The sequence below is a fragment of the Lepus europaeus genome, chromosome 5 (genome assembly GCF_033115175.1).
Source record: "Lepus europaeus isolate LE1 chromosome 5, mLepTim1.pri, whole genome shotgun sequence".
In the NCBI taxonomy this organism is placed as follows: domain Eukaryota; kingdom Metazoa; phylum Chordata; class Mammalia; order Lagomorpha; family Leporidae; genus Lepus; species Lepus europaeus.
In genome coordinates this window covers 151,514,115-151,528,468 of record NC_084831.1, presented here as the reverse complement: position 1 = coordinate 151,528,468, position 14,354 = coordinate 151,514,115, and the positions used below count along the sequence as shown (strand labels likewise).

General features: G+C 47.9%; 1 protein-coding gene across 1 annotated transcript in view; it reads left to right on the top strand.

The window, feature by feature from the left end:
* Positions 1-10,202, top strand: part of CEP350 (centrosomal protein 350) — a 159,467-nt gene extending 149,265 nt beyond the window's left edge. Inside the window, exon 38 of the mRNA XM_062192943.1 lies at positions 6,419-10,202. Within this exon, the coding sequence (XP_062048927.1) occupies positions 6,419-6,583 (165 nt within the window). The 3' untranslated portion in view covers positions 6,584-10,202. The remainder of the gene's footprint in view (positions 1-6,418) is intronic.
* Positions 10,203-14,354: the final 4,152 nt, after the last annotated feature.

Here is a 14,354-nt window from a genome sequence, read left to right as displayed (position 1 = left end):
ATGGATGAGATAGGCGCTTGATTGGAGTGGGACCCACTAGAGACAGGTTAGGTAATGGGGCAGGTTCTGTAGAGGACATGTGACGATGTGGGTAGGAGAGGGAAGGCGTTTCCTTGAGGAGACAGGTCTGGAGGTTGGCCTCTAAGTGAATCTTGTGGTTTTTGTTTTTTGTTTTTTTTTTTTTTTAAAGATGTATTTATTTATTTGAAAGGAGTTACACAGAGAGAGAAGGAGAGGCAGAGAGAGAGAGAGAGAGAGAGAGAGGTCTTCCATCCGCTGGTTCACTCTCCAGATGGCCACAATGGCTGGAGCTGCACCAATCCAAGCCAGGAGCCAGGAGCTTCTTCCGGGTCTCCCACTTGGGTGCAGGGGCCCAAGCATTTGGACCATCTTCCACTGCTTTCCCAGGCCATAGCAGAGAGCTGGATCAGAACCCGAGCAGCCGGGACTCGAGCCAGCGCCCCTATGGGATGCTGGCACTGCAGGCGGTGGCTTTACCCGCTATGCCACAGTGCCAGCCCCAAATCTTTTTTTTGTTTGTTTTAACACTATTTTTAATGGACAAGTCATGATTGTAAACATTTGTGGCATGTGATGTTTTAAGCATACAGTCTACAATATGGAATAGTTAAGGTGACATATCCATTTTTACGGTAAGCCATTGACATTTACTGTCTTAGTTGTTTTGAACATACGTTATAAGGGGTCTTCAAAAAGTTCATGGAAATGTATATTTATGAAAACAGAACACATGGGCTTCAGTTTTTTTCTTGTACCAAAATAAACTTATCTTCCAATTCCATTTTCTGCAGACATTTTGCAGTGCTCTCCTATTATTGATTAGTCACCCTGCTATGACTCAAAATTGATTCCTCCTGTCTGTCTGAACCCTTTGGTCAGCAGCTCATTTCCTTCCTCTACCCGCTCAGCCTCTGATAACCATCATTCTACTTTGCACTTTAGATTCCACATGTGAGTAAGATCTTACAGTATTTGTCTTTCTGTGCCTAGCTCTTTTCACTTAACACAGTGTCCTCTGTGTTCATCCATGTCACAATGACACAGTTCTCTTCTTTTTTACATTGTATAGTATTTCATTGTTTATGAATACCACATTTTCTGCATCCATTCATCCCTTGACGGACACTTGGGTTGATTCCGTTTCCTGGCTGTTAGAAATAAAGCTACAGTGAATATGGGAACCCAGATATCCCTTTGACATATGACTTCAGTTCTTTGGAATATATGCCCACAAGTATGGCTGCTAGATCATATGGCAGTTCTGTTTTTAGAGGAACATCCATACTGTGTTGCATGCTAGTTGTGCTAATTACCTTCCCACCATTAGTGTGCGAAGATTACCTTTTCTCTGCATCACTGCCAACTCTGTGTCTTTCAACTTTTTGAAACAAAGCCAAAATAACAGAAATGAGGTGTAGGTAGCTCATTGTGATTTTTTTTTCTTTTCTTTTTTTTTTTTTTTTTGACAGGCAGAGTGGATAGTGAGAGAGAGAGAGACAGAGAGAAAGGTCTTCCTTTTTGCCGTTGGTTCACCCTCCAATGGCCGCTGCGGCCGGCGCATCACGCTGATCCGAAGCCAGGAGCCAGGTGCTTCTCCTGGTCTCCCATGTGGGTGCAGGGCCCAAGGACTTGGGCCATCCTCCACTGCCTTCCCGGGCCATAGCAGAGAGCTGGCCTGGAAGAGGGGCAACCGGGATAGGATCCGGCGCCCCGACCGGGACTAGAACCCAGTGTGCCGGCGCCGCAAGGCGGAGGATTAGCCTGTTAAGCCACGGCGCCAGCCTCATTGTGATTTTAATATGCATTTCCCCAGGGATTAGTGATGCTACACATTTTTTAATGTACCTATTGGCCATTTATTTACATGTCTTTAAAGGCAGAAATACAAAGAGAGGTAGAGACAGAGAGAGAACACTGATTTGATTCCCCAAATGGCTGCAACTACCAGGGCTGGGCCAAGCTGAAGCCAGGAGCCAGGAACTTCTTCCAGGTCTCCCACATGGGTGCAGGGCCCCAGGCAGAGGTATGGTTGGCAGATGTCCTCTCCCATTCTGGGGGTCTTCTCTCCACTTGGTTGTTCCCTTCACTGCGCCGAAGCTTTATAGTTTGATGCAATACCATTTGTCTGTTTTGCTTTTGTTGACTAGGCTTTCGTAGTAATTTGTAAGAAAATAGTTATTCAAGCCTATATGATGGAGTTTTTCCTTTCCTTACTGTGTGTTCTTGGCACCTGTGTGCGTTTGTCTCTGTGCTGTCTCCACTGTTCCCCTGGTCAGTGTGTCTGTCTCACATCAGTACCAGTGCATTTGTCTCTGTGCTGTCTCCACTATTCCCCTGGTCAGTGTGTCTGTCTCACATCAGTACCAGTGCGTTTGTCTCTGTGCTGTCTCCACTATTCCCCTGGTCAGTGTGTCTGTCTCACATCAGTACCAGTGCGTTTGTCTCTGTGTTGTCTCCACTGTTCCGTTGGTCAGTGTGTCTGTCTCATGTCAGTGCCAGGCTGTTTGGCAATTGCTTTATAGTGTATTTTGGAGTCAGGTAGTCAGCTGTGTTCTTTTCGCTCATGACTGTTTCAGGATACTGGGAAGTCTTGTAGTTCCATATGAATTTAAGGATTTTTTTTTCTGAGGCAAACATTTGGCCTACCAATTTTGGCCTACCTACTTTGTCCACATCACAGCACCTAGATTTTTTTTTTAAGATTTATTTATTTATTTGAATGGCAGAGACAGAGGTCTCCCATCCACTGGGTCACTCCCTAAATGGCCGCAAACGCTGGACCTAGGCTGATCCAAAGCCAGGAGCTTCTTGCAGGTCTCCTAGACAGGTGCAAGGGCCCAAGGTCTCGGACCATCTTCCACTGCTTTCCTGGGCCATCGCAGAGCGCTGGATCGGAAGAGGAGCAGCCAGGACTCGAACCAGCACCCCCTGAGTACCTACATTTGATTCCTGGTTTTGGCTCTCCTGTTTCCAGCCTCCTGCTAAATGCAGACCTGTCACTGCCACCTACGTGGGAGACCCCGACGGAGTTCCCAGCTCCAGTCCTCAGCCCTCTGGGTGCTGTGGGCATTTGGGGAATGAATCAGTGGGAGGAAAGAGTCTGGCTCTCAAAATAAGTTTAAGAATTGTTTTCCTATTTCTGTGAAAAATGATACTGGAATTTTAGAGACAGAGAGAAAGGTCTTCCTTCCGTTGGTTCACTCCCCAGATGGCCGCTATGGCCCACACTGTGCCGATCCGAAGCCAGGAGCCAGGAGCTTCTCCTGGTCTCCCATGCGGGTGCAGGGGCCCAAGTACTTGTGCCATCCTCCACTGCCCTCCTGGGCCACAGCAGAGAGCTGGACTGGAAGAAGAGCAACCGGGACAGATTCCAGCACCCCAACCAGGACTAGAACCCAGTGTGCCGGCGCCACAGGTGGAGGATTAGCCAAGCGAGCCATGGCGCCAGCCCCTGATACTGGAATTTGTGATAGGGATGGTACTGCATTTTCAGATCACTTTGAGAACTGGATATTTCACAATATGAACACAAATACCTTCCCATTTATTTGTTTTCTTCCATTTCTTTCATCAGTGCTTGCTAGTTTTCAGCATTCAGGTCTTTTGCCTCCTTTAAATTTACATCTAAATGTTTTCTGTTGTGGCTGTGGTAAATGGGATTGTTTTCTTCATTTTTCTTTGAGTAGTTCATTATTATTATGAAGAAACACTGCTGGTGTTTGCATATTGATTTTTGTGTCCTGCAGCTTTATTCAACTTGTTTTGTAGTTCCAACACCTTTTTGTTGGGATCTTTATAGGATTTTCTGTGTGTAAGATTGAATCATCAAATGTGACAGCACACAGTTTCACTTCTTTCCTATCAGGATGACTTTTACTTCTTTTCTGATTGTTCTGGCTGGGATTTCTAGAACTATGTTGAAGAGCAGGGGCAGGAGCAAGCATATCTTAGAAGAAAAGGTGGGGGCCGGCTCTGTGGCCCAGCGGGTTAACACCCTGGCCTGCAGCACCAACATCCCACATGGGTGCTGGTTCTAGTCCCAGTTGCCCCTCTTCCAGTCCAGCTCTCTGCTGTGGCCCGGGAAGGCAGTGGAGGATGGCCCAAGTGCTTGGGCCCTGCACCCGCATGGGAGACCAGGAGAAGCACCTGGCTCCTGGCTTCGGATCGGCGTAGTTCTAGCCGTTGTGGCCAATTGGGGAATGAACCAACGGATGGAAGACCTCTCTCTCTCTCTCTCTCTCTCTCTCTGCCTCTCCTCTCTCTGTGTAACTCTGACTTTCAAGTAAAAAATAAATAAATCTTTTTAAAAAAAAAAAAGGTGTCAACTTTTCACCATTGAAAATGACGTTTATCATAGATGGCTCTCATTATGTTGAGGTGCATTCCCTCTGTAGCTACTCTGTTGACAGTGTTGTTGTTGTGTTTTGGTTTTTTTTTAAGATATTTATTTGAAAGGCAGAGTTACAGAGAGGCAGAGAGAGAGAGAGAGAAACATCTTCCATCTGCTGGTTCACTGCTCAAATGGCCACAATGGCCAAGACCTTCCAGGTCTCCCACATGGGTGCAGGACGCAAGCACTTGGACTGTCTTCCCCTGCTTTCCCAGGCACATTAGCAGCCAGGTCTCTAACCGGCACCTATATGGGATGCCGGCACCGCAGGTGGCAGCTTTGCCACAATGCCAGGCCCTGTTGACAGTTTTTATCATGAAAAGGTGTTGAGTTTTGTCAAATACTTTGTCTGCATTTATAAATCTGATTATATAATTTTTATCCTTCATTTTGTTAATGTAGCTGATCTCATTCATTTATTTGTATATGTTGAAGCATCCTTGTGTTTCAGGGATAAATCCCACTTTGATTGTGGTGAATGATCCTTTTATCAACCTGATTCTTTTTTTTTTAAGATTTATTTATTTATTTGAAAGTCAGAGTTACACAGAGGGAGAGGAGAGGCAGAGAGAGAGAGACAGGTCTTCCATCCACTGGTTCACTCCCCAAATGGCCGCAATGGCCGGAGCTGTGCCAGTCCGAAGCCAAGAGCCAGGAGCTTCTTCTGGGTCTCCAACGCGGGTGCAAGGGCCCAAGGACTTGGGCCATCCTCTACTGCTTTCCCAGACCAAAATAGAGAACTGGATCAGAAGTGGGGCAGCCAGGACTCGAACCGGTGCCCATATAGGATGCCGGCACTACGGGTGGCGGTTTTACTGCTACACCACAGTGCCGGCCCCCAAACTGATTCTTAATTGCCGTTTTGAAACACCTGTAACATGATAAATTATTACAACAGACATTTCATAATAAGTGGTTGCTCCTTCCAAATACATTTTTTAGCAGTTGCTGGGGCTGGGAAGATCCCTAATCAGTCTAGCTGTATGTGTGTCTTTAAAGACATTATTTGAGTAAAAAGAATGGTGCTTGGGACATAAACCCCTCTATCAGCCGAAAAAGAAGAGACTTCTTTCAACTCTCCGTTTTCATTCACCATCCCTTGGTCCCACACAAAAGTGTTGATTAATTACTAGCTAAGAATTTGAGCTGTTTTTAGCAGTGCAGTCTCAAAGGGGCTATGGTGTGGAATAAGAACAAGTAATCAGATCAAGTATTTGTATGTCCTTTATGTACAGTGACTGGAGGATCTCCCTACTCAAGATAGAATTTCAAATAGCAAATTTTATAGTGAAAGCATCCAGCTAATGGTTCAGTCTCCGCTACAGCCTGTGACTTAAGGTTCAGCAGCTCCTGAGTTTCTGCTTCTCATTGATAAGCCTTCCTCATAGTTAGCCTGCGTTGGCTTTTGTGATCAATTACAGTTTACTCTACAGCTTCGGGGCTTCATTTAACAACTGTGAGGCTCCTACACAGTGTTTCCCTGGATCTTCTCTCCCTGGTAACCTGGTGTTCTACAGGCGGTGTTCTCACCACACCAGTTACCCTCTTTCACTGGCTGTTTCCTCGGGCTATGTACCCCTGCTGCCAAGTCTGCAAATAGAATTTCCTAGGTTTTGTGTCACAGGGATTGTGTGTGTGCGTGTGTGTGTGTATGTTAAGGATTTATTTATTTGAAAGCCATAGTTAGAGAGGGAGGGGGGAGAGGGGAAGAAAAAGAAAGAGAGGGAGAATCCTCCATCTGCTGTTTCACTTCCCAAATGGCTGTAACGGCCAGGGCTGGCCAGGCTGGAGCTGGGAGCCCAGAGCTTCCTCCAGGCCTCCCACGTGAGTGCAGGGGCCCAAGCACTTGGGCCATCTTCTGCTGCCCTCCCGTGTGCATTAGCAGAAGCTGGACCGGAACCGGCACCCATGCGGGATGCCGGCACCGCAGGCAGAGACTGAACGCACCACGCCTCCACGCCGGCCCCGGGATGAGGATTTTCTAACTTGCTGTCTTCTCCATTCTAGGTCCAGGAGCTCCATGAGGAAGAGGCACAGTGGGTGAACTACGATGAGGATGAGTTGTGTGTGAAGATGCAGCTGGCTGATGGGATCTTTGAAACCTTGATCAAAGATACTATTGATGTGCTGAATCACATCAGCGAGAAGCAGGGGCGAATGCTACTTGTGTGACATCTTGCAAATAAATCAAACACTGAGTGCTAATGTGAGTCCCGGGCCTTTCTGCCTCCTGATCCCCCACCTCCATCCTAGCAAGAGTGCTTCCGGACCTTGTACCTGTCCCTAAGGACTACTGGCTTGGCCTTCATGGGACAGTGCGGTGGAGCAGGTAGTACAGCCTTTGCCTTTAGAGACTGTCCACTGCACTGATTGGTTCTTTCTAGTGGGCAGGGTGGCACGCCTGGTGTGGAGGTGCAGTGTAGTCCTGCGCCTCTCGTTGGCACCCGTCCCAGGTCTCCGACGAGGGCTGAGAACACCAGACATAGCTGTGTGCTGACGCTAGAGGATCGCTTGAGTCTGAAGCCAGGCCAGAGAGACGGGTAGATAAATGCATGGTCTCTGCCATGGAAGTCCTAAATGGACACAGAGTTGTTAAACAGTATTACACCCTTAATCACTGCTGAAATAGGCACGTTCAATAACGTGTGCCTATTTCCTATTCTGGAGTTTGTTTCATTTCTTTCTGAAGACCATTCTGTCATCATTACGGATGAGCAGCACCAAGTGGACTGAGACGTTAACAGAAACAAGCGGCAGCCTTGCTCTCTGAGCGCCAGCTAAGGACTTCTCAAGCCTTCGTGCCGTGTTTCGTTTCCTCTGGGCGCAGAATCAGGAATGCCCCACGGAGACTGGCTCCGGGACGGTGGCAGGGCTGGCTCTCCTCACCCGGTGTCGCACCCCTGCACTTTCCCGACTCGTGCTGAGCCTCTGCCAGCTGCCCCACAGTCACAGCTACTCAGGACCACCTCAGGCATCCAGGCATGGCAAAAGTGGAAGTCATTCATTTTGGCCTTCAAACCTTCGACTCCCCTCTCTCCCCAAGAAGTCAGAGATGCTGTTACTTGAATGATTTAGGAAACGCGTGTGTGCACCAAAGACAAAAAGATATTGTCTGTTGTTTGTTGTGCTTGTTTTGCGCTATGGAACCTTATTTTAATTTATTTTAAGGTAAATTATTAAGCTGAAAATGTGTGTCGCTATTCAGAAGTGAAAGATTCTTCTTGTAATAGTGAAATTTCTGTCTTGAAACTTCTATGGTTCATAGTCTTTGCACAGGAAACCTACAGTTCGAACAAACCCGTACACAGCTCGAAGAAGTCCGTTTCATTCAGTGAAAAGAAGATGCGAATTTCCAAGAGCACTGCGGCAGCAGGTGTGGTATAAAGGATTTACGAGACTGTACAATTCGATGCCTCTCTGCAGATTTGCTTTTCACAACTATTACCTATATCGGAAAAAAAAATCTCTAAGACTCCAGCTGCTACATTAGAGCACAGAGATGCTCTCCTAGGACCTCAGCACCCTGCCTTCCTGACGGTTTCCCCATCAGTCCTTTCTCTCTTTACGAAATCTAGAAGAATGTGGATAATCTTAGGCGTGACTGCAAATGCCTTAATACTGGCGGTCCTGACTAGAAGCAGGATACAAGACATCCACTGGACGCGTATTTCCACACACCCTGGAATGTTACAGCTTGGAGACGTGGTAGACAGACCCCAAAGACGGGGTCACCTCCAGCGCACACACTTCATTTCTGCGTCTTCCCTCCAGACTTGCCTTTGCCTCTCAAATGTCTCACTATGCACACCTCCATCCCTCTTTGATTTCATCTTGTCATTATGAGACACTTGCTGAGTGATCATTGGAATATTTGCATTTTGCACAGTGACTGGTGTGATAGCTCTTGACTAGTACGGAAAGCACTGACATGTTGTGACTGGGTCTCAGGAGACGCTGATTAGAGTGTTACCAGCATTTCTTCTGGGCTTTTCATGTTGAGCAGTAGTCTTGTAGCCATAAAAGCAAATTGACTAAGAGAAGCGAAGTTTTCTTAGGGTTGTGAACCAGTAGTATGGAAATACCGTTTTCATGTGGCCGAGGAAAAGCAAAGGCTTCTGTGTTCCATTTGGTATTTGGAACACAGGAAAACATCTCGTCTACATGCTTTCGCCATTAGTAGGACCACACTGTCCTTGTGATACTGAAACTTTACAGCTGCTGTAAATTTTTTATACATTAATAACAAAATACTACAACAGGAACATGGGTTGTTTTTCTACGTCTTCATTATTTGGACCTAAAGTCAATTTTTAATTTTAAACAAGTTCATGACTTGATTCCAGAAAAGGAAAAAAAGAACGATATCAGTGCGTGGAGTCAGCAGTGTGGAGTTAGAGCTCCCGTAAGCAGTGCTGCCAGAGTGTGGCTGTGGCCACCCTGGCCCACCCCAGCTGTCTCTACTGCTGAGACGCGAAACCAGGCTGACTCTTGGCTAGAAATGATTATCCGTAGTTTGGAAGCAAATCAACGAAAGAATCGATAGCCGGCAGATTTTATTGTCGTAACTATTTGGATCTAGTTGAAGTGGATCCACTGTCAGGATTAGGAATGACACATGTCCCTTAGTGGGATCTTTTTAATCAAGCTCTGCCTCTTACCCAAGAACCCAGCGGTTCCCTTTTCTGATCTTTGTTTCTCCTCCCCACACCCCCATCCTCTTTCAGTCTGTCTTCATAATTCCTCTAGGAAGATCTTTGCATCAGCAGTAATACCTTTTAGAATAGCACTATCAGAATTTAGCAGTAAACCAACGTCTAGACTTCAGATTCCCTTCTGAGTCCAAACCAGTTTGTGCTGTCCAGGGTGGTTAACTCTGGGTTCAATAAGTACAGGGTATAGACTCCCTCTTCAGGTCTAAACAGGAATTTTTACTCTAGGGAGAGTGGGACGAGCTCAGCAGTAGTTAACACGGAAGGTATTGGTTTTTCTTTTACCTAAAAGAAAAGAGAATTCCTCCTGTGACTGCAGCTCTCTGAGAAATTACCTTTCAGAAGAGATTTCATCGCTCATAAGAGTGTTGTGGCCTATTGATAAAAACAATTTTGTTCACTTTCTTGTCTTGAAAAAAAGTGGCCTTAGCTTTTTGCAATACTTGAATAAAGTGTGTACTCGCAAAGGAATTTCTGTAGCACAGCATCAGAGACTCATAACTTTTCTGCAAGAAATTCAGACTTACATCTTCCTTTTACTACCTTAACAATACTAGTGAATAACACATTAACTCAAAGAGCAAATGATAGCAACTACAATGATGTTTAATGCAAATTGTAGGGATTTACATGTTTACAAATCATCTTAAACTGGTTGTGCAGCAATTCAATAAAATATCTTTGTATTATAAAAATGTGAAGAAACAATTGTAAACTGATGTAAAGGAGGTACTGTCATTTTAATTAACCTATGTTTGATAGCTTTTCCTTTTGGACTTTGCAAAGCCTTCTTGGTAACACATTGCAAAGCATTCTCTGGGAGGCCTAGCCTCCTTGTGTGTACTGTACTGTGCAGACATGAAAACACAAACCCGTCTACTGTGTACGTGTAAACAGCCTGGGCATCAGGCCGTTTTCAGCCAACAGTCACATCCAGTGCAGCATGCACAGCAGACTCAAGGGTGTGGTGTGTAAGTACGATCTGTAAAATAACGGGAGCCATTCCCGTGTACACCGGTGTACATAGATTTGTTAACTAAAATGTACTTTAAGAAAGGGTAAAATCTGTAAATAAACTGATTTATAACTTAATTTCGTGTCAGATGTTCATTTTCCCCCTCTTGAGCCAACTTCAGAAAGTGCCTGCCTATGAAATGCGCTTTTCCTGATCGCTTGTTCGGTCGCGGGGCACTGACGTCTGGGCAGGAGAATAAGGTGAGCTGTGCGTGGGAGCTGTTGACCCTGGATGGACACCATCAGCCGCACCTTTGAGCAGCTGGGCTCTGACAGGCCATCATGCCCTCATTCGTTGGCTCAACAGCGGGTCCGTGAGCCCAAGTGCTCTGGGCACCGTGCGGAGGAGATAGCAAAGAAAGAGACCTGGTCCCCAGCATGGCGCTTCATGTTTACTGAAAGAAGCGTCCAAAACCAATGCATGACAACTGTAGAACATGAATGCATGACCGATTGTAACACGAGCTGCAAAGGGTGCATACCCAGGACAGGCGTGGGGGTGTCTTCACAGAAGGACCTGACACGGGTCGGGGTGAGTCGGGTGGCGTCCGGAGACAGCTCTGGGCTCGACACTGATGGGCTTCTTGCTAATTCACGGCACGTGTCACTCCTCACTAATGACCGGAGCTTGCAAAGTCACACGATTGAGCGAGCTACGAAGGAGAGAAGAGAGTATCCCGTGTATCTGGACGTGCGAGCTTGGGAAGAATGGATCTGGACATAGAGGAGAAGAGGAAGATCCCAAGGATGGACATGTAAGACTGACGCCAAATTTCCGCAGGTTCTAAAAAATCCTTCGACTCCTAAGACCGGTCTGGGAGTGCACACCGTGTGCCAGCTGCCCCGGCGGTGCTGTGGACACAGAGTAACCACTGAACCTTGGGTAAAATGCCAGGAACCTGCGGCCTTGAATCAAAATAGAAGGAAATGGTGAGAACCGCAGTGGTGAGTTGCAAAGCCAACACAGAGGAGAAGCAGCAAGCTTGGAAGCTGCAGGCGCCGGCTGCCACAGAAAAGAGAGCAACAGGCAGCGTGCTGCCGTTCTGGGTGGCTGGGCTGTACCGCCACGGCCCAGGCGAGCAGGTGCCTCCTGGGGATCTGAGGTTGCTGAGAAGGTACCGTCCACGTAGAGCAAGGGCAGGGGTTGGGAGGCCCATCTTATGCCAAGACAGTGTGTCCATCATTCTGTTGCTGGGGCTGTGAATGGGGTGCCTTGGTAAGACTGGAATCTCTTCAGATATCTGGACATATGGCAAAGGGCTTGCTTGCTTTTAAAGCAGCACAGGTGGTCTCTGTGTATGGCCCACTGGAGTTCCTGGCCTTGACCTGGGTCAGCTCTGGCCATTTAGGCAGGGAACCAGTGGATAGAAGATCTCTCTCTCTTCTCTCTTCTCTCTCTCTCTTTCTCTTCTCATTCTGCCTTTCAAATAAATACACCTTAAAAAAAATCACTCCAGCTGTTGACACAATATTGCATCCATGAAACAAGAGTAGGGTGATCTGAAAGAGGAAGGAGAAGGGCCATCACTGTGGCTCAGCGGGTTAACGCCCTGGCCTGAAGCACCGGCATCCCGTGTGGGCACCAGTTCTAGTCCTGGCTGCTCCACTTTCAATCCAGCTCTCTGCTGTGGCCTGGGAAAGCAGTGGAAGATGGCCAAGTGCTTGGGCCCCTGCACCCACATGAAAGACCCGGAAGAAGCTCCTGGCTCCTGGCTTCAGATCGGCGCAGCTCCGGCTGTTGTGGCCATCTGGGGGTGAACCAGCAGATGGAAGACCTCTCGCTCGCTCGCTCGCTCTCTCTCTCTGCCTCTCCTTCTCTCTGCAACTCTCTCTTTCAAATAAATAAAATAAATCTTTAAGAAAAAAAAAAAAAAAAAAAGGAAGGAGAGAAGGTAGGCTCTTGACCACTGAAAGCATGGTAGCCGAAACTTAAAATTCAACAAAGAGTCGGGACATAAGTTGAGTAAACCTCTTAGGAAGTAAAGCAAAAAGATCAAAACAGAAGAGAAACGGATGAACTTGGAACTAATCCAGGAAATCCAACCTCCAATTAATTGGGTATCTGACAAGAGGCAGTTATACAAGAGAGAACATTCCAGAATGTAAATAGGTGAGTTCCCAGCTGGAGACGGTCTAATGAGCGCCCAGACCAATAAATGAAAATAAACCACACAAAGGCACATCGGTGGATAACACAGCCATCCCAGACGTTCTAAAGAGAAACGCGATCACAAAGAAGGGAATAAACAATATCATTCATTCTTGAACAGCAACACTGAAGACCTAGAAAACAGAACAACAGGGGCCAGCCCTGTGGCACAACGGGTTAAAGCCCTAGCCTGAGGCCCTGGCATCCCACATGGGCGCTGGTTCTAGTCCCGGCTGCTCCACTTCCGATCCAGCTCTCTGCTATGGCCTGGAAGATGTACCAAGTCCTTGGGCCCCTGCACCTGCGTGGGAGACCCGGAAGAAGCTCCTGGCTCCTGGCTTCGGATCAGTTCAGCTCCAGCCGTTGAGGCCATGTGGGGGGTGAATCAGTGGATGGAAGGCCTTTCTGTCTGTCTCTCTGTAACTCTGTTTTTCAAATAAATAAATACATCTTTTAAAAAAACAAGCAACACTGGGGCTGGCACTGTGGCGCAGTGGGTTAATGCCCTGGCCTGCAGTGCCTGCATCCCATATGGGCGCCAGTTCGAGACCCAGCTGCTCCACTTCGATCCAGCTCTCTGCTGTGGCCTGGGAAAGCAGCAGTGCTTGGGCCCCTGCACCCGCGAGGGAGACTCAGAAGAAGCTCCTGGCTCCTGGCTCCGGATGGGCGCAACTCCAGCTGTTGCGGCCAATTGGGGAGTGAACCAGCAGATGGAAGACCTCTCTCTATGTAACTCTAACTTTCAAATAAATAAATAAATCTTAAAAAAAAAAACAAAAACACAACATTTTCAGCTTTCAAGCCTATTCTTGACCAAGACGTGAAGATAAAATACGGGTGTTTTCTGAGATGTGAAGTCCTCACTCCCATTCTCAGAGACATCAGCCATGACAAAGACTTGGGATCCAGACACGGGGACTCCAACCCAGGAAGAGTGTGCGAGACCCCCAGATTGACAGCTACCCCCACCCCTATGGCTCGGCTGGAGGAACAGTCACGGTCACAGGTGAACACTGGCCACTGTGAGGTCACTGCCCTGGGGGGCTGAGCTAAGGCTGTGTCCTCCCTGTTGTCTTATGAGTCAACTCGGCCAGACCATGACGCCCAGGTATGTGGTCAAACACCAGGCTAGACGTCCCATCGAGAAGCCTCTAGAGAGAGGAAGAAGGCTTTGAGTGAAGCAGATCCCCTTCCCAGCAGAGTGGGCTTCCTCCAGCCGGTTGAAGGCCATGAGGACCAGCGCCTCGGTGCCGCCTGCAGCCTGCGCTGCCAGTCTTGGCCTCGCCGGCACTAGCACCTTAAAACCATGCTCCGCCTCCGCTCACGTATACGTGAGCGTCTTTGAAAGTTTATGGAAAATGCAAATTCTGGAAAACCTATGCCTAGATTTCAAATATTTTGTGGACCAAAATAAGCTTATCTTTTAAATTTTTTTTTTATTTGAGAGGTGGAGTTACAGAGAAAGGGAGGGGGGGGGGGAGTCTTCCATCTGCTGGCTCACTCCCCAATTGGCCACAATGCCTAGAGCTGGGCTGATTAGAAGCCAGGAGCCAGGAGCTTCTTCCAGGTCTCCCACGTAGGTGCAGGGTCCCAAGGACTTGGGCCATCTTCTACTGCTTTCCCAGGCCATAGCAGAGAGCTGGATCGGAAGTGGAGCAGCCGGGACAAGAACCGGCGCCCATATGGGACGCTGGCATGGCAGGTGGAGGCCTAGTCTACTACATTACAGTGCCAGACCCTAAACTTATATTTTTGAAAATGTTCGGCCAGCGCCGTGGCTCACTAGGCTAATCCTCCGCCTTGCGGCGCCGGCACACCGGGTTCTAGTCCCGGTGGGGGCACCGGATTCTGTCCCAGATGCCCCTCTTCCAGGCCAGCTCTCTGCTATGGCCCAGGAAGGCAGTGGAGGATGGCCCAAGTGCTTGGGCCCTGCACCCCATGGGAGACCAGGAGAAGCACCTGGCTCCTGCCATCGGATCAGCGCGGAGCGCCGGACGCAGTGCGCCTACCGCGGCGGCCATTGGAGGGTGAACCAATGGCAAAGGAAGACCTTTCTCTCTGTCTCTCTCAC